This window comes from Saccostrea echinata, unplaced genomic scaffold (genome assembly GCF_033153115.1).
Source record: "Saccostrea echinata isolate AGI-Se365-2 ecotype Australia unplaced genomic scaffold, CSIRO_AGI_Sech_v1 ptg000003l, whole genome shotgun sequence".
Classification (NCBI taxonomy): domain Eukaryota; kingdom Metazoa; phylum Mollusca; class Bivalvia; order Ostreida; family Ostreidae; genus Saccostrea; species Saccostrea echinata.
This window is the reverse complement of record NW_026889752.1, coordinates 7,933,569-7,955,695: the sequence shown is the minus strand read 5'-3', so window position 1 is coordinate 7,955,695 and position 22,127 is coordinate 7,933,569. Positions and strand designations below refer to the sequence as shown.

The following is a 22,127-nucleotide window of genomic DNA, read 5'->3' as shown; positions in this document are numbered from 1 at the left end:
CCCAACCAAATGAAGAGTTCAGAGAATTGGATGACAGTGAACAATGTTTGGGAGATGAGAATGGGGAATCCTCAGAGCTCTTCATCCAAGATGGATGCCCATTTGACAACATCAAGGATATATTGATAAATCTTTATATCAATTGCCCCTGTTGACAAGTACGCATGACCTCTCTTTGATATCATTTCATGATCATATTGTTAACTTAAATGTACAGTTTTAATTGAGATATACTTTTGACGTAGAAATTAAAATCGTGAAAAATTTTTGATATGTGAATAAATGAGGAACAGTTTGAAATCTTGACAATTAATTTGCCTGTAAGAACTTCGAAATATTTTGTTAACAATCCTTACGCCTTTTATCCCATTTGTATTTTACAGGGATTGGGCTGACACATCAACGATTCTTTGCACATATACATGTATTTATAATTACATGCATTGTTTCGAAGATAGGATGTGCAGGGGTAGTGCATTTGCATAACAAAACTAACTTTGATCTAGTTTTAAAGCTTTATCTATTTTCGATTCTCAGGTCCTACATCTGTCCAGTACCAGATTCCCATCACTGTAGGACAAAATTCAAATGACAAAACAAACAGGTCCACGCCCTCTCTCTCATTTGGGTCAAGACATTGGGATGGGTATAAAATGGGGCCAAAACTCCCATCTTTAAAACCACCGTAATGAGTTTTACAATTAGGTTTACATTTTATTTACACATTCATGAAATTTATACTTATATTAAATTTCCCTTACAAAAACAATATTTGAAAAAAAAAAGATCATTATTAAGCAAACAAATTTTGGTTTTTTTCTGCATGTAAATGCAACATTTACTTGTGAATGCTTATCGCATATTGATTACACTTTAAATTGAACAATTGAAACAACAATTAAAACAACATCAGAAACTGTAGTATTGCATATTTTAAATTAACATAATGCTTGCAAATAGAGAAATACATGCAATCAATTATAAATTGTTGAATACAGGTATTATAGTGTCTTTGTTTCGACAACATTATGAATGAAATACCTGAAAAGCAATCTTCATTTAATATAAATATATTTTATTTATGCTTCTAATCAAATTTATTTAAATCTTCCGCGCATATAGCAAAGAAAACATGGCGTAGTTAGCTAGATGACGTGGTGATGGTATTTGATTTGTATTCTTAGTGTACCTGATCTTTGGTTTGTATGTTGTAAACATTTGTATCAAATTCAAATTATAAAATACATATCAATATATACAGATTTCAATTTTAATTTGTCCAATCATAAGTGTTTCTCTTCTTTTCTAAAATTAAACAAAAAAAATATCTGCTAGGATTTTTTTTTTATTTATAAAGGGACAAGGGTCAAATTTAGTCATTGATCGATTGGAGAGAAGTGATTTTTTTTTAATTTTAATGTCAAATATTTTACTGATACATATTTCTCCCAGTGACTAGCTATAAGCAAAGCCAATCTCCCTTTATACATTCTTTCGGTTTATATATCTGTAAATAGAAGGATTGGTGTATTTGTCTTCTGATCCAACCCAAAGTAAGTGGCTAATATTATCGTAGAAGAGGCTTCGAGGTTCGTTTATATCATGTTTATTCGTCAGTATAAAGCGCAAAAAATGTCCATTCTTATCAATCATATGAACACTATTGGTATTGTAATCGCAAACCAGTATGTGCATCAAAACATCCGTGCAAACACCATGTGGTGATAATCGTGGTCCCAATGGAGGACCCTTGTACGAAAAGCGGTATTTTATGGCACGCCGATTGCTTCAAAATTATTTTCTGCACAACGATCACGATTTTATACACGAGCTTGATGAAAAATATACACGAGTAAAATAAAAATGCACGTATCGGTAAAAATTGCACATAGTTTGAAAGATTTTAACACAAACATAACGAAAAATACACGAATCCGACATTTTTTACACGATTAATGGGTATAAAATGCACAAACGTAAAATCAAAAACTGCACGAGCAGAGGAAACTAAAAATTACACAAACAATTTTACTGCGCACACAGCTGCGCATATCATTATTATGCACATAGAATATTCATTGTGTTCTTGGTTTTCTGTACTCTTTATCTCTTCTTGAATGCTGGATGTAATCGAGAGAAAATGGCGTTGACGATGATATGCATGTTTGTTTGCTTCTTTATTTCTTTGCTAAAACTCGATCCGATTTCTAGCTAATGCAAATCAAACGAATGAAGTGTTTTCTTGTGAACTGTGTGAAAAAAAAAGTTGTTCGGAGATATTATATATTTCTTATATTGACCGAGATCCTAGCCAAAATATGGAGGTATTATATGATGCCGGACATAAATTGTGACAAGAAAGGAGTCGCACGGTTGTGTTATAATGCGGGGGGGGGGGAGTACCATTGCATATGATGCACTCGACTCTGAACTAAAAGTAATACACAGCAAACTCTAAATTCCTACGATAAACAGATCTTGCTTTAAGAAAATGATAGAATTATTAATTTTTTTTTCCAAAATATACGCTCTATACGGCCTTTTAAAATTATCTAACTTGTAGATACAACTTTAACGGAAATTATTTGTATAAAATAAAATTAACACATGTACATGCATAATAAAACGATTAATAAAGTGGATTCTTCATGAAAATGATGGCAGACTTATTGCTGATTATAATCATTAAATTGTAGAATTTATTTCGGTACTTCTCATTTGTACTAATTATGATTTCATTTGAGCAGATTTTTTTTACATTTGGGAATAGGAAATTATTCAATTAGATTGATATATTTTTTATTTTCAAAAAGATTAAAAATTAAGTGGGGATTACCTGGCCTTAGATATACACAGTATGTTTTTAAAGTCAAATACAAAAAAATATTTCTAATTATACATGTATCTTTACTTATAAAATATGAGGATATCAATTTTGGTTAGATATCCGTAGCCTACACTGTTATGAATTCCTTCCATGATATCGCATATTTTCAGTCAAAAACTGCTCATTAAAAAACAAGACATTCCTAAGGGTAAGCGTTACCCTCATTCGTATAATGGCGATTACTTGATAAATGTTTTCACTTTTAATGAAAAGGGCCAGATAAAGGAAAAATATATACTCTATGTGCTTTATATACATGCGGTTTTGTGTTTTGTTACTTAAAATTTGTCCAAATGAAATAACAAAACTCTACTCAAATAATCCTGGCACCGGTAAAACATATTATCAGTGGCGGATCTGGTTCGTGGATTGATAGAGTAGCAACATCTGAATCCATGTATTTATTAAAGTTTCAAATCGTTGGACCAAAATGACACATCAGATATTTTAAAGCAGTGAATTACTAAATACATCTACGTACAATGTTACAAATAAGAAAATGGGAATGGATATTATAATAAATAGAAAGAACATAGAACGTGTTTTATCGCTCTTGAAAAATACAAATAAATCATGTTCTTTATGGAGCTAGAGGTTTGACAAAGATTTTCCAAGATAACAAATTTATTTACATTTCGAATTTGTATGCATAAAATTTTGATTATCATCCGAACACTTGTTTTTTGTAATAACCCTTTTTTTACCCAAATCTATAGTCATTATAAAAAGAACATGCCTGTATAATTATAAAATGAAAATAATCTTCAATAACATTCAAGGAACATACTTGATAAAGCTCCACTTTTTAAAAGTTTATTCATGTGCATATCTAACATTTTTGAAAATTCAGATTATGAGTTAAAAAGACTAATCTATGCAATATGAATTTTGTACGTACCGGTATATATGTACAAGTAATTAAAAAGTTTGCTTTATAGCAATTAATATTGTACATGTGTATCAATGGCATCAACCAGGCCTGTTTTACTTTGAGCATGACTACGAATAAATATAAGAAAACATATGATGAATATAAACCTCAAGAAATTTTTGTTTTATTACCGTGTGCAAATTTATTATTGTCAAAATCTGCATTGAAAATAAATATGCATGTGTAGCCAAGTCCCAGCTAATAAAGTTCATCTTGTACATCTTCTTGAATTTGGTCTTACAATATCGTAACAAATCAGTTAAATTGCAATCCTGATTTCGATAGACTATTATATGTACCCTTAAATTCTTAGAAAATATTACAGGCACGTAGCATCAGTAGGGGCATGCCCCCCCCCCCCTCCCACTTTTTTTCCAAACATAACCTACTTCTATTGTAAATGTCCACTGAAAAAGCTGGTTCCCCCCCCCCCCCCGTTGTAGGATAGTTTAAATCAAAGTAATTTGGTATTATAATGTGTTTCGAAAACAAAGTGGAAGGTGGACCCATCCTCCCCCCCCCCCCACCACCACCACCACCACGAAAAGGATTTTCGAGTTTGGACACTTTACCTTTTTTGTTGCTTGTCAAGGTTTTTTTTTCAGGTAGGTTGTAAAATAAAATCTGCCCCCCCCCCCCCCCCCCGTTTCAAAAACGATACTACGTGCCTGTATTTTATAATCTTAAATTTTCTCCACTCCTTTATATGCATTTTAACTATTCAAAATAGACTACCGCCGGTACATTAAAAACAACTTAAAATTAAGCTTTAATTCACATAAGTAAAACGAGGTATAATTTTTCTACAGTGTCATGGAGTTTTATGAAATCACCACACGTTGCTCAAAAGTTAAGACTACATGTACTACTTTGTTACATACATAAATTTTATCAAAAAGTTAGATATGCGTTTCAATATTAAAATTTCAGTTGCGCAATTATTTGCTCGATTTTCTTTACTGTTGACTTCCAAAAAGTTTTCGGTTAAATTCCACAACCCAGATGATCGCAACATTGCTTCAAAATCTTTGTATGAATTGCCAGTAATCTTTGATCAAAAGGTATTATTGGTGTGTGAAATAGCTATAAATCGATTAGCGTACAAGTGTCTTTCGTTCCAGAACCAGCAGGGAGGGATCTCTGTATGAAAAGGTCACGCATGCACATCCTTGATTATTACCAAAAGTACACTCAGTGGGTGTTGGAAGAGAAGAGTTTGAGTTGTTGTTAACTCTCCTGTATTATATCACATGTTGTTTTTATTTATTTTAATTTAGGCCTATATGTCATTGTTTTAAATTTCAAAAGAATTTGCTATTTAGAGGAATGACCTATTAAAAAAATCCAACAATTAAACACACAACGGTAATATGCACACACCTCTTTTTTACATTATCTATACATGTATTCTTTGTAGAATGTTTTTTATTCGGGAGTGTTCATACACTACAAGTTTAAGATTGTGTGCCTGTCAATTTATCTACATGTATAATATACAATGTACATATTCTTGAGAGTCTAGCGGAATTTTAAAAGAATCTTTTTTAAAAAGATTACCAACACGTTACTCGTATTTATAGTATGTTTCAAGCATCCAAGCCACATTGACCTGTTCTCTAATGAATATTAATGAAATGTGCGCAATGAGGATGCGTTCCATATTATGTCGATGTTGTATTCTCACTCGTGCAGTTTTCGTTTTTACGTTTGTGTAATTTTCTCACTATATCGTGTAAATATTTTGTTGAATGTGCAGTTTTTCTATAGTTTGTGTAAATTTCAATAACTTCGTGTATATTTTCCTCACTTTGTGTAAGTTTTTACTTACTCGTGTAATTTTTGTTTAAGGTCGTGCAGAAAATAATTTTGAAGCAATCGGCGTGCCATAGTATTTTCCCTCTCGATTTACCACCACTACACCATACCAAAAATCAGATAAAATGACGTCACCGTTCTGGTTTTCTGTAATATACAATGCTTTTTTATAAAGGGGTTTACCCGATTCGTTATATTGGAAACTCTGCATTGGTCTTCCTGACCTATCAAACCTTGCAACCATCGACGCATCATTTTTACGACTCCACATGCCTATCAACAAATCGTCATTTAAAAAAGAGCAAAAGACACTACAAGGTTTCCAAGGGGGCTTACTCGCAATTAAAATTCTTGGCACGTGCAATTTTTTCTGTCTTTCCACTTTCTTGATTTTATGTCTTTTGTCTATATAAATCAATTCTCCTGCCCTTGTTACTGAATGGACACACGGAAAATCAACGTCAGTTAAAACATCTTTTTTCACTATACAGTACTCTCTCGTTTTTGAGTACGAGGAGAAGTTTTCTGTAGTTACTGATCCAGAATTTCTCTGGTGTTACACAGGAAATGTGCAAACTCTTCCACATTCTATCCAATTCAACTGATTCGGTAAATTCAACGTCAGGCAGAACTTCAAAAAGGTATTCATTTCCAATGTTTCTCTTTCCAGCGTTTATTATCTCTACTTCTTCAAACATATGAATTACTTTTTCCCTGTTGAGAGCAGACAGAGTTATGCTAGGTTTTACGTAAGTATTCGGAAAGTCTTCAATAGCAAGCAGGGGAAATTTCTTTAAAACCGATAGCCATTTTACTGGCATCTTTAAATAAGTCTCTGACTGATCAACTGACATTTGTGTTGCAATGACAAACCTCTTCTAATCAGCTGATTTACTCTTTCAACAAAATTTTTAAATCTCGTTAAGTCTAGACTTTGTACAGAGTCTAAAAGTTTTTTTGCTGTTTCTCCTCTTTCCTTCATCTTTGAAAAGTGCTTTGGAGTTTCCAATGAATATGTTCTAATGTTGGAGGGTAAATTATTCTTCATTTGATCAAGTAAGGCAATATTATATGGCAAAATTATGCTTCGAATTTTGGCAATATTTTTTCGGCTTTGAGATTTGCTTTTCTCATACCCTCTATGAATTCCAACCGCCGGATGATTTTTGTGTCCTTTGCAATATTTACAAAAAGGGCACTTACATCTTCGACACCACAAATCATAGACATTATATGGATGTTTTTCACACGCTACATCATACGTATTATTTCCATATTTCATCTCAGTTGTAACTACATCATGGGTATGAAAGTCAAGGTCTATCAAATGTTTTTCTTTACACTGCGAACAGAAGTCATCCTCACATTCTCTGCAGTAGTATTCTGCATCTTCAGAACATCTAAAGCAGTGACTGCCCTCAGAATTGGATTCTTCTTCCATCATGGTAATGTTAAAAATTCATCATTTATTGATGTGCATATAATGTCCCTGCTGTCAATGTGCTTTGAAGTGTTTGACTCTCGCTTAATCTGTTTAAAAAGAAAGATTATATTTATTTTTTTTTTTTAAAAAACAAGTAACAGTAAATATACAATTTCCTTATTGGCCTTACATTGTACAATAGGAGATAATTATATTTAAGTTTTTAAGGTTGCATACTTAAAAGTAAGCAATCTTAAAAACTTTAATAAAGATATATTCCATTATAAAAATTTTGACCCTCTTACTATGGCCTAACCCAGGTGCGGAGGTCATGATTTGAAAAATCTGAATCTTAACCCTTTTGGGATGTTTGTATGTTAATATTAATAATATATAAAAGTTTCGCTCTTCTGTTTGACAAATTTTAATCTCCTCTACACGGAAGTGATGATTTATTACAGACTTATCTCTTCCTGAAAAGATTTTTTTTAATATATTAACCCCTTTAGTTCTATCTTGTAACCCCATAATAGTTTCGGTACTATGACGTAAACTAATTTGAATCTTAACGTACACACTGGAATGTTATTTAATTTAAAATATAATTGTAGCCCTTCTATTTCTGAGAATAAGACTTAAATAATTTTCCTCTCTAGTTTCCTATATCAAATTATGACACATATTGACTCAATCCTAGGATTAGATAGTTTTCCAGTCAGTGTTATCTTTTCTTGCCCATGAGAAGAAAAGATTTTCATTTGACCCAAATGAACTTTCACATTTTTTAAAATTATTTTCAGTTTAAGAGTGGTCTTGGTCTTGCTTTGAACAGATTTGAATCCCCGTCAACCAGACTTGACAACCATGATTGTTTTGTGTCTAGATTCGACATCCGTCATTGTCGAAAATGTGAAAAAATAACAGCTACATATATGTACATAAAGTCAAATGACGGGCATATTTCGATCAAAAAAGTTCACATTAGTTTTTGGCTCCATTGAACTAACAGCCACGTATTTTCTTTTCGTTTTTAATAATCAATCAATCTTTTCTTTTCTTTCTTTCTTTCTTTTTTTTTGGGGGGGGGGGGGTTTGTTTGCTTGACAAAGTTTTTTCAGGTAAGTTTCAATTCTTTTTCGGACCTCCCCCCACCCCTCCTTTCAAAAAACGATACTATGTGCCTGACTAAAACAGGATCAGATACAAGTACACAAAAATCTTAAAGTGTCTAATGGAATAAAGTCTAGTCAAAGGAATCATGCAGCCCAATAAACAATTAAAGTTAGCATAAAGTTCACAAAAATAAAGTATTGAACGCTAAAGACTGGTTATTCAAATGCAAGAGCGTGAGGTAGATAAACGATTAACACATTAAGGTTCCTAAAATCGCATCATCATCCCTTAATGCAAAGGAAAACTATTGCTTCAAACCAGTCAACACTTATACTGTACAAATACATGTACGTATGGGTTAGAATTGCAAATGACAAGGTATGGCTACAGCCGAATTTGGCTTCTTAAATGACATAAAAATCAAAAATCAAATTAAAATTGTGATAGTTTGTAGTTAGGAACTATCAGTACTTTTCTAAAATTACATCTAATACTTTGAAATAATCTCTTTAAAAAAACAAAAAACAAAAACAGAAACACTAACTAAACTAAAAAAACAACAACAACAACAACAAACAAACACAAATAAATAAATAAATAAATAAATAAATAAATAAATAAATAAAGCATTTACATATTCTTATCTGTAATGTAAGGGAGTTCTGTAATTTTAAAAATTCTTAAAAGTAATACTAGGAACATTTGAAATGATAAAGAGGGTATTTACACTCAGTTTTTTTTTTTTTTTCCAATATCAAGGAGCACCTGGGGCAGTCTGTGAACTGCAAACTGTTATCATCATTGAAGAAGAAACTTTAATTTGGAAAACCCCAATGCCCCATAACTTTTGACTTTAAAGAGCTTTTTAAATTTACTTAGGATTAGACAGAACAATGGAATTGTGACATTTCGATTAAAACTATCTTGCGCACAACAGTTCAACACAATAATCTACTGAGCTATGCATGCAGATTTTCTATTTGACTGCAGTGTCCTTTTACATGCAGTTCAGGTGAAAGGATCACCTTTGTCTTCTAGCATAAAAGGTTTACATATTCTGAGTTTCATTGTGTACACGTTCTGCATAAATGTTAAAACAATTCAATTGATTTACTGCTCAAGTAAAGACTTCAATGTATTTGAAATCAAATTAAATTATTTTCACACATACCCTCACACACCTACACACAAAATCGAACAAACAAAGACCTTTGTATTGACGAAGCACCAAATATCTTTTATACACATATATATTGCTTCTTTTTTTTTTTTTTAATGTGAAACAAGTTTAGTCAACATTAATACTACAATAAACGAATGGATATATTTTTTCAAAGTGAATAAACTATTCATTGGAACAATTCATCAAATCTGATACGTAAAAGGATCGACCCAAAGAATTTGTTTCTTTCATAAAAACATAAAACTAAGCTTAGAATTTCAGAACTAGTACTCAAAAAAGCATTTGAAATTTATCCAAAGATATACAATAAGAATTCTCTTAGCATAAATATTACCCAACAATATATTATATATATACATTAAAACACAGATTTACCCTGAATGTTTGATCCGTCGTAGTTACAACTGGTTATTATATTGATTGTACCTTAGATTAGTTCAGCTCTGGTATTGATTTCGCCTATACGTTGGTACATGTACAGTCCATTGAGTAGAAAAGGCAATTTGTCAGGACTAATGTCCAAATGTTAAAACTAGTTAAACATTACTTGATTAATTTACTTCTAGAAGTATGAAGAGCGCATCCACATTGAAATAAACGGATTACTCCAATCAATTCATTATGTACTCTAGAATGCACAAAATAAATGTTATAAAAAAATCTAACAAGATCGGATGAGGGGGAAGCATTATCTGGGGTTCATGATTTTCTATGAGACTTACTATAGGGAAACTGATATATATCTCTTGTCAATTTCGTAAATTTTGGTTAGATTTTAAATAAGTAATTTTTTTTTTTTTTTTTTTTTTTTTTTTACAGATGTTTAATCTCACTTCAGAGTGTATGCTGCATTTCCTTGACTGATAATAAATTAAATTTTAGGGCAGATGTTATCATGCAAAGCATAAAATGTCGTCTCTAATTCTTTATGGATGTGTTTTTAATTATATTAAGTATTTATATACTAAAGGAAATGATCCATGTATACTATATTTTTATCTAAAGGAAGTTTAGTTATCATTATTCTTTTTTTACACGTATACTCTGTATTAAAATGCTAATATTCCCAAATTTAAATTAAATAGCTAGTATTAAATTAAATTCAAAATATCCGTTTCAAATTTGTATTAGCTATGTGAAAACATTATCTGTAAAAACTGTACCAGAAAAGTTAAAATCAGTTTACGTTTTCATGATAAACATGATTTCAGCAAAATATTTGATGAATTTGCAGAGTTATATGCCCCTTTTCATAGCTAATTAAATCATGCCAAAATTATGCTTTCTTTTTGGCTGCATTACATTTCCTAAAATTTTTAATGCAAATATATTTTGTACATGTTAGATTTAATTTATGACAAATTGATTTATATTGCAATTAGTTTGACGATTGACCCACAATTTCGCTAAATTGACAGGACTAGATAAATATGTTGCTCCATGCCCCCCCCCCCCCCACCCCCTTTTTTTTTGCCTTTAAATAACTTATTTCAAATCTACAGTTGTATTTTACGTAGGAAAATGAATATCTTAACTATTTCAACACAGTTTGCATGTACATATGATAAAAAATCTTGATTCCAAATTATTCATATCTTGTTTTTCAGGGCTATATATATTTTCATGTTTTCCAATCCCCACTGTGTCTGTAATAAAATTAGACCTGAACCCTGACAGAGACGGTGTAATAATTGTTATACACAACCCCCTGTTTCATATGCAACATGCATAAAATCTCAAGAAACATGAAATCTCCAATAGGGGAAAATAAAGAATGAATGAATGGGCCAATAAATGCGTGATATATGCATGTAATTATAAACGTATTATGTTGTAAATTTTGAATTATGCCCTGTTCACACGGAGAGTTTAATTCGAATTAAACGTAAGTTACTGCGAATTAAATTTGATCCGCGTTCACACGGAGAATTTAATGCGAATTAGTTTAATTCGAATTAGTTTACTGCGCATTAAATTACTTCGCATTAGTTCCGTGTGAACGCTACGCGAAGCTAATTCGAATTAAATTTTGACGCATGCGTAAGGGCAGAATTAAGTCACATGCCAAATGTCGATGGTCAAATAGGTATTTGTGCTATTTTTGAGTGGAAAACGAAGGAAAACTATGTTAATCACTAAAAACTGTACAGACACTATGAAATTATGTCAAATGTATATCTGCTCTGCACAATGTGACGTGATTTGCAAATGACGTCATAATAGCCTTACTGAATAGCCTTATAGTAGAAATAAAATTATAATTCGCATTAGTTTACTTCGCATTAGCTGTCGTGTGAACGCAATTTAATTCGCATTAGTTTAATTCGCATCATTTTACTTCGCATTAATTTACTGTGAATTAAACTCTCCGTGTGAACAGGACATTAAATAGGTGGAGGTAAATGTAGAATTTGCAACATGATAACTATAATTATCATGCTGTAAGTTTGCATTTACTTCCAACAAGTAAATTCAAAATTTAGGACGCATGATAAACGTTAAACAATTGCGTAAAATAATTAATTGCATTATCTATTTATCATGCGTATTGAGAAAAAAATAATTCTTTATTGATATAGTCCCTCATTTATTATTAAAATGCTTTCAGTTTGATCCCTCGCCGCCTCCGAAAATAGATTGTACTAAAAAATATATCGGGATCAAGATCGGGATATATCACGTGACTAGCAACGGTTTACAAATGGCGGCCGAAGTTGGCGCTTCTTAAAAATAATCTGCACAGTTCCATATCACTGATAATTGGGAAATGGACAGAGGTACTTTTACTTTATAGCAAAGTCCAATGAAGTCTTATGATTTTATTCTTCATGAAGCTTTTAATTTCGCTCTTATGATATGAAGGAGCAGATCAGCAGGTGCCCGTTATTAAGCTTGAAATTGAACTCTCCATGCAACATTTTTCATTTCGTGCATCTTAATATGTGTCCACTTTACAGAATATTATTTATCAAAAAGTTTATTTATGGAGGGTCACTCTCAACCAGGGCCTCATACATGCATCTCGGTCATTGGCTGGTTAATATCATTAATATCACAGGCACCAGAAATGTTATGAATAAGTTGCAAATAAATTCCTAGATTTAAAAAAAAAACCATCATGGGACAAGCCCTCAAAATAGTTAGAATAGGTCCCATTTATTTGCAAGGTTAGAAAACACAGAGCGGATCTACTCAGGCACGATATTGGAGAATTCAAAAGAGTTGCAATGAAAATAACTTTTCAAATTAATCATACCACACCTTTTTGAGCTTGTTTATGTCCTCTAACCCCCAGAATAATCCATATAAAGAAAAAAAATCAAACATTTTCTCAATTTATTTTCTTGCTTCAACATGTTCATATTTCAATTCCATGTTGACATTCGAAACTTTCTGAATTGTTTGTACCACCCATGTTGATTGAAATTATCAAGTCCTATTTATTTTGCTACATTGCTAACACATGGAACAAATTCTGCTGTTAAACCAGGTACATAGGATATTCATTAGGGCTGCCACGTATGAATCAGAAAATTTTTTAATCGATTCGGTTATCAAACAAAAACCTCAATTTTCGAATAATTTCGATTCGATTATAAGAAATAAAACCTTTTTTATTTTTGTATAAAATTTGTAACATTTGATAATTCAAAATAAATAATGAAACACACTTTTAATAGATTTATTAAGATAATATGGAATGTAAAGCCAAGAAAACGGAAGTAAATACCTATGTTCTAATTACTAAGTATGAACCAAGAATCAAATGTCTAAAATTCAAATGATTAAAATACTGCTCATTAGTTTTAAAAGAGAAAATATAAATACAAACTTCCATGATTGCATATATGCTAAACATAAAAGTATTGGTGATTTGCTTACAAAAGCTATTTTGCCACAATAGAAATTACAGTTGGCTATCTGATGCGATTTAAATTTTTGATTCACCAATACGATATCAAACCGCTGAAACACATTGCTGTCGTAACAATACAGTCGATAATTAATTTCACAATTCAAAATGATGTCAATATTAAAAAGAAATACGAAATTTTGCAGCACTGTGTCAGGTCCTCTAAATTCAGAATTGCGTGGCTGATAAGTGTGGCCTAGCTAAGTGCACTAATCTTCTTTGCCATCTTTCTGTAGAAAATGGATTCCCAAGTAATCCCCTAGTTAGAATAATCTGTGTCTCGGGACAACCGGGGTCCGTATGACATTTATCATTTTAACAATAGAACATTCTATCTAGTAATCCCCAGCTGACTTCTTCACGGCCATTTTTGTGTTTTTGTTGGCATTAACATGATTTGCCATCATTTTTCTGATTAACCAATCATAATGCACCTAACAACAGTGGATGTTAGTCTGAAAAAATCAAACCTGAATCGAATCGAAATCCAGGAAAAACGTACCGAATAATCGGAATTGAATCGAAAGATTTTGATTCGTGGTTAACCTATATTTCGGTTAATCGTGGCAGCCCTAATATTTATTAGAAAAATCTGACTGTGTTTGATCAGGACAAGCCACAGTTAACAAAAATTGAGAAAAGTGTTGAATTCTTCCATTATATGGATTGATTTATTATTTTTTTTTTATGAAATGTATCCACAATACCAAAAAGGTTTGTCATGATAAATTTGACAGTTAATTATTTTCAAGGCAATTTCATTTATGTTCTCCAAAATTGTTTTGGAGTCATTCTGCTATTTTCTGCTACATTGCGGGTAAATGGGGAATATTTTATCTGTGTTGAGGGCCTAGCTGTCCCAAGACACAGACTGATTATTGTAACTATACACATAGATATATCTATGTGTAACAGCTGGGATTTTCTTATGGGTGTAATTAAGAACAACTCTGTGGCTCTGGTTCATCATTTATTACACATTTTAATGAATGTTGTATGTAAATGAATAAAACTCTGAAAATATCAATTTTTTTTATAACAAATTATAAATATTTAGCAAACAAACAGATTAAATCTAATATATTATAATTTACAAGTGTAAGTACAAATTACTGTATAATGAGAGAATATAAAAATTACATGTAATTGATATTCACAGAGTTGCCTGTATAAATATCAGTTTGATTAAAGTGATAACATTATTTAATGTGTTCAGAGTGATTTACTATTTGTAAAATTAAAAGAAAGCATCATCTCATCTTCAAATACAAATGGTGTGGAAGTAGCTAGTATGTCATTGTTATTGATTTTTCTTAAACGAATCCTTGGTGTGATTTTTTTTATGCTTTTCTTAAAAAATCTTGATATATGTTAGCCCATATTGCAGAGTTGTCTGAGAGAGGGATGACCAACAACTCTGCACAGGATATTGATGGAGGATTTTTTTTTAAATTAATCAGATTATGTAAAAACCAAATGCTTTCTAGTCCTGTCAAGCTGAGGTTGAACATAAAACCTGCATTCATCTTAAGTATGTATGTCAGCTAGATCGTTAAAAATGATATGTCACTTTAGGACTGCTGCTATTCCATTACCAACAGAAATAGCATAACAGAAGATATTAATATTAATTCACTTAGGAAATTTTCCTATTACCGTGATTACTGTATCACAAGAATTCATGAAATCCAGAAATGTTCTAAAAAGTTTAACTTCTGATACTATCAACCAACTATTATTTGTGACAACTTTTATGTGCAATTCATCAGGTTGAAATCCCTTAACGGTGATAAATGTTCATGACTGAGGAATCATTCTGCATAAATACACATTTAAAGTAATGGTTTGTGGCAAAAAATATTTCCCTGTAAAAGAGGGTTGTGAAACTTTCTCGCACACAAATAAATATTGGTTTACAGTTCTGTATTCTGGAACTAGGAATATTCTGAGAATATTCTGTAGATAGCTCACTGGTCCTAAAGGCTCAAGTGAATTGGTTTAAGTAAGCTTTTTTGATAAGAGTGTCCAACATTACTCAGTTAGTGTTAAATCCAGACCCTAAAAAGGGCATGGTAATCCAATAAATAAAAGGGCACTTTACGCCGCGACAAGTTTTCATGAGGGCACTTTTTTAACGTCTTTGAAATTATAAATATTTTCTTTATCATGTTTATGTACTTAAATTATTATTTAATACTGAAATCTTTAGTTATACAAGTATCTTAAAGAAAAAATTATAAATCTGTGAGCTTAATTCATTTAATACACAGTGAGAGGGCAATTATTGCCAAAATTTAAATTCAAATTTTTTAATCCAGAAATTAGTATGGTTATCAATGTTATGCTTAAAAAGTAATAGGTGTGAATCTTTTTGTCACTTGCTCAAGAATTATTTTAATTTGGGGTATGAATTTTTTTCCTTGCTTTAATATTGTTATTTGTGTATGAGGTAAATAACAGAACAAAATTGCAAGGGGGGGGGGGGGGTACTTGGATAATAAATGTAGAGGGCATTCTCTTTATTTTGAAAGTAATCAACCAACAAAATCAAGTGAAAACTGATCATACCAAAAAATTAAACTCGAAATAATATATAAATTGGTTAAAACTTTTTTTCTGGCTTAGAAACATTGAGCCTCAGAGTGTCAACTCAAAAAGTTAATTAGAACGCAGAATCATTGAACATGTTGAGAAACTAACTTCATACTTTGTTGTTTCCTAGCCCATTTCACACATAATATTCAGTTTTTTTGGTACATTGTAAGCTGAATTAATTCATCAGCAGTTTTATTTTTCACATTTCTTCATCAACTCTGTTTTTTCTACTTTCAATTAAAAAAAAAACGATCCAGATTTAAAATGTGTAACATTTTAATTTACAAATTAATCTATCTTTGACATTGGGCTAATTCTTGCATAATCAATGCAATCAAATGATATTTTCTCGTGTTATCTCTTATACCCTGACAGCCTGAGGCATGTTAACTGGCCAGGTGGCTGTGTGCATTCAAGCCAGAAGTGATTTCCTGTCCTGAATTCACACCTTTGCGTGCATTAAATAAACAAAGGGGCTAATCAGCATGCACTGAATAAACAAAGCCGCTAGTCCATCTTGCCACTGCTAGGCATATTTACTTATTTTTGCAAGGAAAAAAGGGCATGGCGCTGGAAAAAAGGGCATGGCGCCGAGAGAAAAGGGCATGGCGCCACGCCATGCTAGTTTGCTTTAGATTTAACACTATCAGTGTGTCGTGTGTTCTCTGTAAAATTTTTGCAAAGTCTTTTCCAGAACCACTGGCCCAATTTCAAACAGAATTGCCTGACAAAGCAATTTAGCATTCTTGAGTTAAGGGAATTCAAGTTTGTTTAAATAAAGGGCCACATCCACTTCTAGTGGAAGATAATATATTATAGTAAAAGCTTGGTACCTAGGCACATGCAGGATTATTTAAGAGGGCTGGGTGGTTGTGGCCATTTTCAGACTATATTGATCTCCTTTAGAAGAAGAGCTCCATATAAAGATATACAAAAATGATCAAATTTTAAAACTAAAATATATGAAATTTTTGTTTGCCAAATGATAGTTGACAGCTTAAGATATCATATCTTAAAAATTAAGTTATATCTGATGGTTAATTTGTTGACCCAGCAGCCTCCTTAAAAAGCATCAAGAACAGCTAATACTGGGCTAGAAAAGATGAAACTTAGGTGAAAGTATATTCTCAGGTAGTACAGATTCAGATTTGTTCATATCATGGCCCCATGAGAGCCAAAACAGGGGATCAAAGTTCTACACATGGGAACTATATATAATTTATTATATATTGTCTATATGATTTTTACAGATTTTTTAGTTTCAATATTTTTTTTAAAAGTATATAACATTTTATGAAGTCAAGAGCCATGTACAAAGATCAGTTTGATAAGTTTAGTCACAAGACAAAGCTCATTGAGAGAATTATGAGTGGTTACATTTTCGTTTTTTAATATTAGTTTGACAATATCAATTTGTAATTCCTACTGGAATAAGTTGTGAGTTGTTTCTATCAGTTTAAATTTTATAAAATTAAAGTTTGTCTTTTTCATGTGATTATTCAGGAAGGAATTTGGGAGTTCTTGCAGAGGAGGATTCAGAGGAAGAGGAAGTTGATGATGGACATAAAAAAGAGGTACAGGTAACTTGAACACTTTCCTGTATATACAGTAATGAACACGCTTATAATAAACTTTCTCAAATGCAAATCAAATTTGTTGCTACCTAAAGTAAGGTCTCATCTCGAGAAATATACCTGTGAAATATGAAAGCCCTAGCAGCAACCATTGAATAGATATGGAAAAGGTTAGTTTTTCAAAAATAAGTCAAACATCAAGGTCAAATGGTCATAATTAATGGTGCCCAAGGCCTTCTCACAAGAAATACACGTGAAATATGAAAGCTGTAGCACAAATCATTCAAAAGTTATGGCCAAGGTTAAAGTTTTTTTAAAAGTAGGTCAAACTCCAAGGTCAAAGGTTCATAGTTGTTGGTACAAGTATCCAAAAGAAAGTCTTGTCACAAGGATTACATATTTGAAGTATGAAAGCCTTAGCACCAACCATTCAAAAGTTATGACCAAGGTTAAAGTTTTCCAAAAGTAGGTCAAACTCCAAGGTCAAGTCATATCAAGTCAAAGGTTCAAAGTTGTTGGTATCCAATGGAAGTTCTTAGTCACAAAGATTACATATGTGAAGTATGAAAGCCCTAGCACCAAACATTCAAAAGTTATGGCCAAGGTTAAAGTTCGGTAAAATTTTGCAAAACTGGGTCAAACTTCAAGGTCAAATGTGCGATGGTACCCAAAGAAAGGTCTTGTCACAAGGAATACACCTGTGAAATATGAAAGCCATAGCTCTAACCAATCAAGAGTTATGGGCAATGTTAACGTTTTTATGGACAAACAAAAAAACAGCTAGCTAGACAGACGGACAGACAGGACAAAAACTATATACCCCCGAGTCTTTGATTTGGGGGCATAAAAAAAATCTGAAAATGGTATCAAAAAGTGGGGGGGGGGGATAAAATCAGTGACATAAATGAGAGAAAACTTTATATCTGATTGTTGTTTCCTTGTTTTGCATGCTTATAGAATTCAAAAAAAAAAAAAAAAAAAAAAAAAAAATCAGATTAAAATAAATATCGTATACACTGTGTACCATAAACAGTCATGTACATTGAAAGATTAAGTCATTGAGAACATTTATTGCATGTCCGGAAGTTGTGGTTGTTAAGGCATTCTCTTATCTGTGCAGAATCTGAAACTTAACGTTTCCTGCTAACTGTACATGGTCAGAGTCTTGTGACGTATTGCATGTGACAATACATCATGTGCCAAGGAAATTTTAATCATGTGTGTAATTTTAATGTATTTAAATGTAGCCTGGTTTCTTATTTAATTTTGAAGGATTCAAAATATCAAGTACATGCTGTACGCTGTTAATGTCATGTCATTTTTAGTTCACCTCAACAAAATTGGGGGGTGGGGGCTCATTAAAACCCTTGGCTTCAGCGTCCAAGGTTAAAGTTTTTGGAGCAAATTTCTTTTCAAGTACTTCTATGCCCTATATTAATCAAAGATGCATGGAGGATGCTTCTAGTATGTTTCTTTGTACCAGTCAGGGTTTTAGATGCTGCAATTTCAGCTGAAGAATGGCCAGGTTTATAATGTTTTTGATGTAGGTTAAAGTTTTTGGAGCAGGTCTCATTCCCAAGTAACTATGAAGCCCTATGTTGACCAAACCTGCATGGAAGCCACATCTAAGGGTCACACTACTGGACATGCTTCGGATGCTGGATCTGATCTTCACTTTCCAGATGAGTGGCCAGGTTAAAGTTTTTGGAGCAGGTCCATCACCAAGAAACTTTAAAGGCTATCTACCGGTAAACCAAACTTGCATGGATGATGCACCAAAGGATGAACACTCTTAAACTTGCTTCAGATACTGGATTTGACTTGTATTTTCTGGAAGAGTGACTAGTTTAAAGGTTTTAGATAAGACCATTCCTAAGTAACTGCAAGCCCTATCAGACCAAATTTGCATAAATGTTGCAGATCTAGGGATACACAGTACTAGATTATTAGTTTAATGTGGGACTTTGCCTGACTTAAAAGACAACATTCCTTGAGGTGAGCTCTGTAATCTCTGATTACCTATGCTTTTCTGTAGATCTGCAGTTTAATTTTGTTTAATAAGTGATGGCAAAGACATTGCCATAAAATACTTATAAGTTTCAGGCTTCTCTTTTTTCACATAAGCTACATGTATTTTGTATTCCATACATGTTACTTATACATGAGGGAACTATAATTGAGTGTTACCATGATTATCAGGTTCAAAAATACATTCTAGTGAGAGCACCAACCGAATGTACAATAAATTCTGATTGATGGGGCACTTTTTTCTTGTGGTGGAAGAAAATAAAAACAATCATATTCTTACTTTTTAAGATAATTTTATTTAGGCTTATAGGAATAAACTGTATAGTTACATAATTATCAAAAAATGCCCTAGAAGTTTTAAGAATGTCATATGATAACATTTTATCAGATGATGATATATTGCATGCAGACTTTCTCAAACAGTTAAATGTTACGATTTACAGTCTTATTTATAACAAACTGCAAACATAAATAATATATTAATTATTCAATTCATAATTGTAAACAAGTGAATTCAAAGTATTTAAAAACTATACTTTATCATCTGCATGGAATTTTAAATTTTCAGTTTGAGACTTGTGAGATACAGATTACAAATTTTTTAAAGCATCTAAATTCTTATAAATTATATAATTGATATTCACAATTAGCAAACAGGTATTACACTAATATTTGTGCAGGTAAAAAATGACATTTGTCAAATTGATTTTGACGCTAGTAATAAATTATAAATTAATAAATATGATGAAATATATCTGACTTTGATTTCTTCATCTGTCTTGGTCAAGCATGTTAAAGTCTATATCTTTTGAAGAATAAATAGCCCACTAATAATAGCATTCCTATCAGCAAAACGCAGCCTTGATCATGAAGCCCAACAATTGAAGATGTTCCATAGGTAGTATTCATCACCTCTGTTGTCCATGAGCTGAATAAAATATTCAACAGTTATTTAGTGTCTAATAAGTGAGAAGCTACCAGAATATTTTTCTCTTGATGCTGGGGAATAGCTCTGAGTGTGTTCTATAGCTTGAGGCCTGAATGACCAAGGGCAATAGAACACATTCAGCTGTTCCCAGCACCAAGGGAAAAATGTTCTGATCTATAGACGAATTTCACATTCTTAAGAGTTATCTCCCGTTGTTGGCGTAACACTCCTTTTTGTCACTATATCCTTTGTATTTACTTACCTGTAATTATTTCAACCTTCAAACAGAATTGGACAATTTTGGCCTGTTCCTGAATTGCCTTAATATGGGGCAACATGAAAAAAAAAATGATCAGGCCAAATAAAAAAACATGTGTGGTTCCGGTTACCCGACCTTCCCTATTTTATACCCCCGACCCTAAACTTTTTTTTGGCAATTTTCATATTTTTTCCAGAATTTTCCCCGATTTCGATCAATGGCTCCAGTTTAAGTTTTAGTTTCAGCAATGATGGCCTCCTTGCAAAACATAGTGCTAGTGTTTAATAGTGTTAAATCCAAAGCAAGCTAGCACGTAGGTGTCCTCTAGCAATATTGACTAGTATATCATTACACCTCATCTAAATGCCATTTGCAAAGCAGTGATAGGTATTATTTAGAAAAAATTAAGAAAATCATTTTGTTAAAAAAAAAAAAAAAAAAAAAATTCCCTACCTACCTACCCTAATTTTTTTGGAAGTGTAACCGGAATCACACATATTTTTTTGTTTGGCCTCAAATAGATCACAAGTCCAATTTAATTTGCAAACTGTTGACCAACAGTCCAATAGATCACTCTGAGTTTAGTTATTAAATAGTTTAGAGGAATATACAGACAAAATAGTCAAAATACTATGTATTGAATTATAAAACAACAAAATCTGTTGTATTAGATTATAAAAAAGAAAATTGATATAGTTACAATAAATAGCTGTTGAGTCTGTATACTTTTCAAATTATCAATTTGAAAACTATATTTGTGCTGAAAAAAAATATAATATATGCACTGCACCCTTAGGCATTTTTTTTTTTCATATTTAAAGTTTATATAACCCATTGTTTTACTTCATTATCTAATATATATGCATCTGACATATTTGTACTTAATGGTCTAGCTGGCATGATATTCTCAGATTAAAAAAATACTGCAGAGGGCTACATTATTGCAGGTAGCGTGATATTATGCCAAGAAAAGGTTTTAAGTGCATTTACTTATTGGACAGATTATAGAAATAGATCTGTAACATTAGTTTTGAATTAAATTTGAGTTTAAGTAAAATTATGATGGTCAGGGGATACAAAAAAACAGAGACTAACAAACCTGTAGATAGCTTCAGTGAGGGCTGTGGATATATTACCATCTGTGATTGTCCAAGGTGTGGTCAGTGCTGACAGATTTGAAAAAGGGCTAGATGTAACATTCCTGTCACCAGCTAGCCCCGAAATGAGCTTTATGCCTGACATATTTTGAGATTGATCTAGAAGTAAACAAATAAAATGAAAATAAAAAGACATGTCGAATATTTAACAAAAATGAACAAATGATTGAATGTATATTGTTAAAAAGTTTCCATCTTTCCATATTTCGATCTGTGAAATTTAATGTACATTTCCTATTTTTCCAAGAATTGCTTCAACATTTTTGACCTTGACCTTTCCTTTGACCTTGACTGAAATTTGTGTTATGTTAAATTTCAAAG

At 31.9% G+C, this 22,127-nt stretch overlaps 1 protein-coding gene across 2 annotated transcripts in view; it reads left to right on the top strand.

Annotated features, from left to right (window-relative positions):
* Window positions 1-12,040: 12,040 nt before the first annotated feature.
* The window catches only part of LOC133178549 (titin-like), a 32,491-nt gene continuing 22,404 nt past the window's right edge, over window positions 12,041-22,127 (top strand). For both annotated transcript variants that reach the window (XM_061313254.1, XM_061313253.1), the window contains exons 1-2: window positions 12,041-12,129; window positions 17,364-17,434. In XM_061313254.1, the coding sequence (XP_061169238.1) occupies window positions 12,120-12,129; window positions 17,364-17,434 (81 nt within the window). In that variant the 5' untranslated portion in view covers window positions 12,041-12,119. The remainder of the gene's footprint in view (window positions 12,130-17,363; window positions 17,435-22,127) is intronic.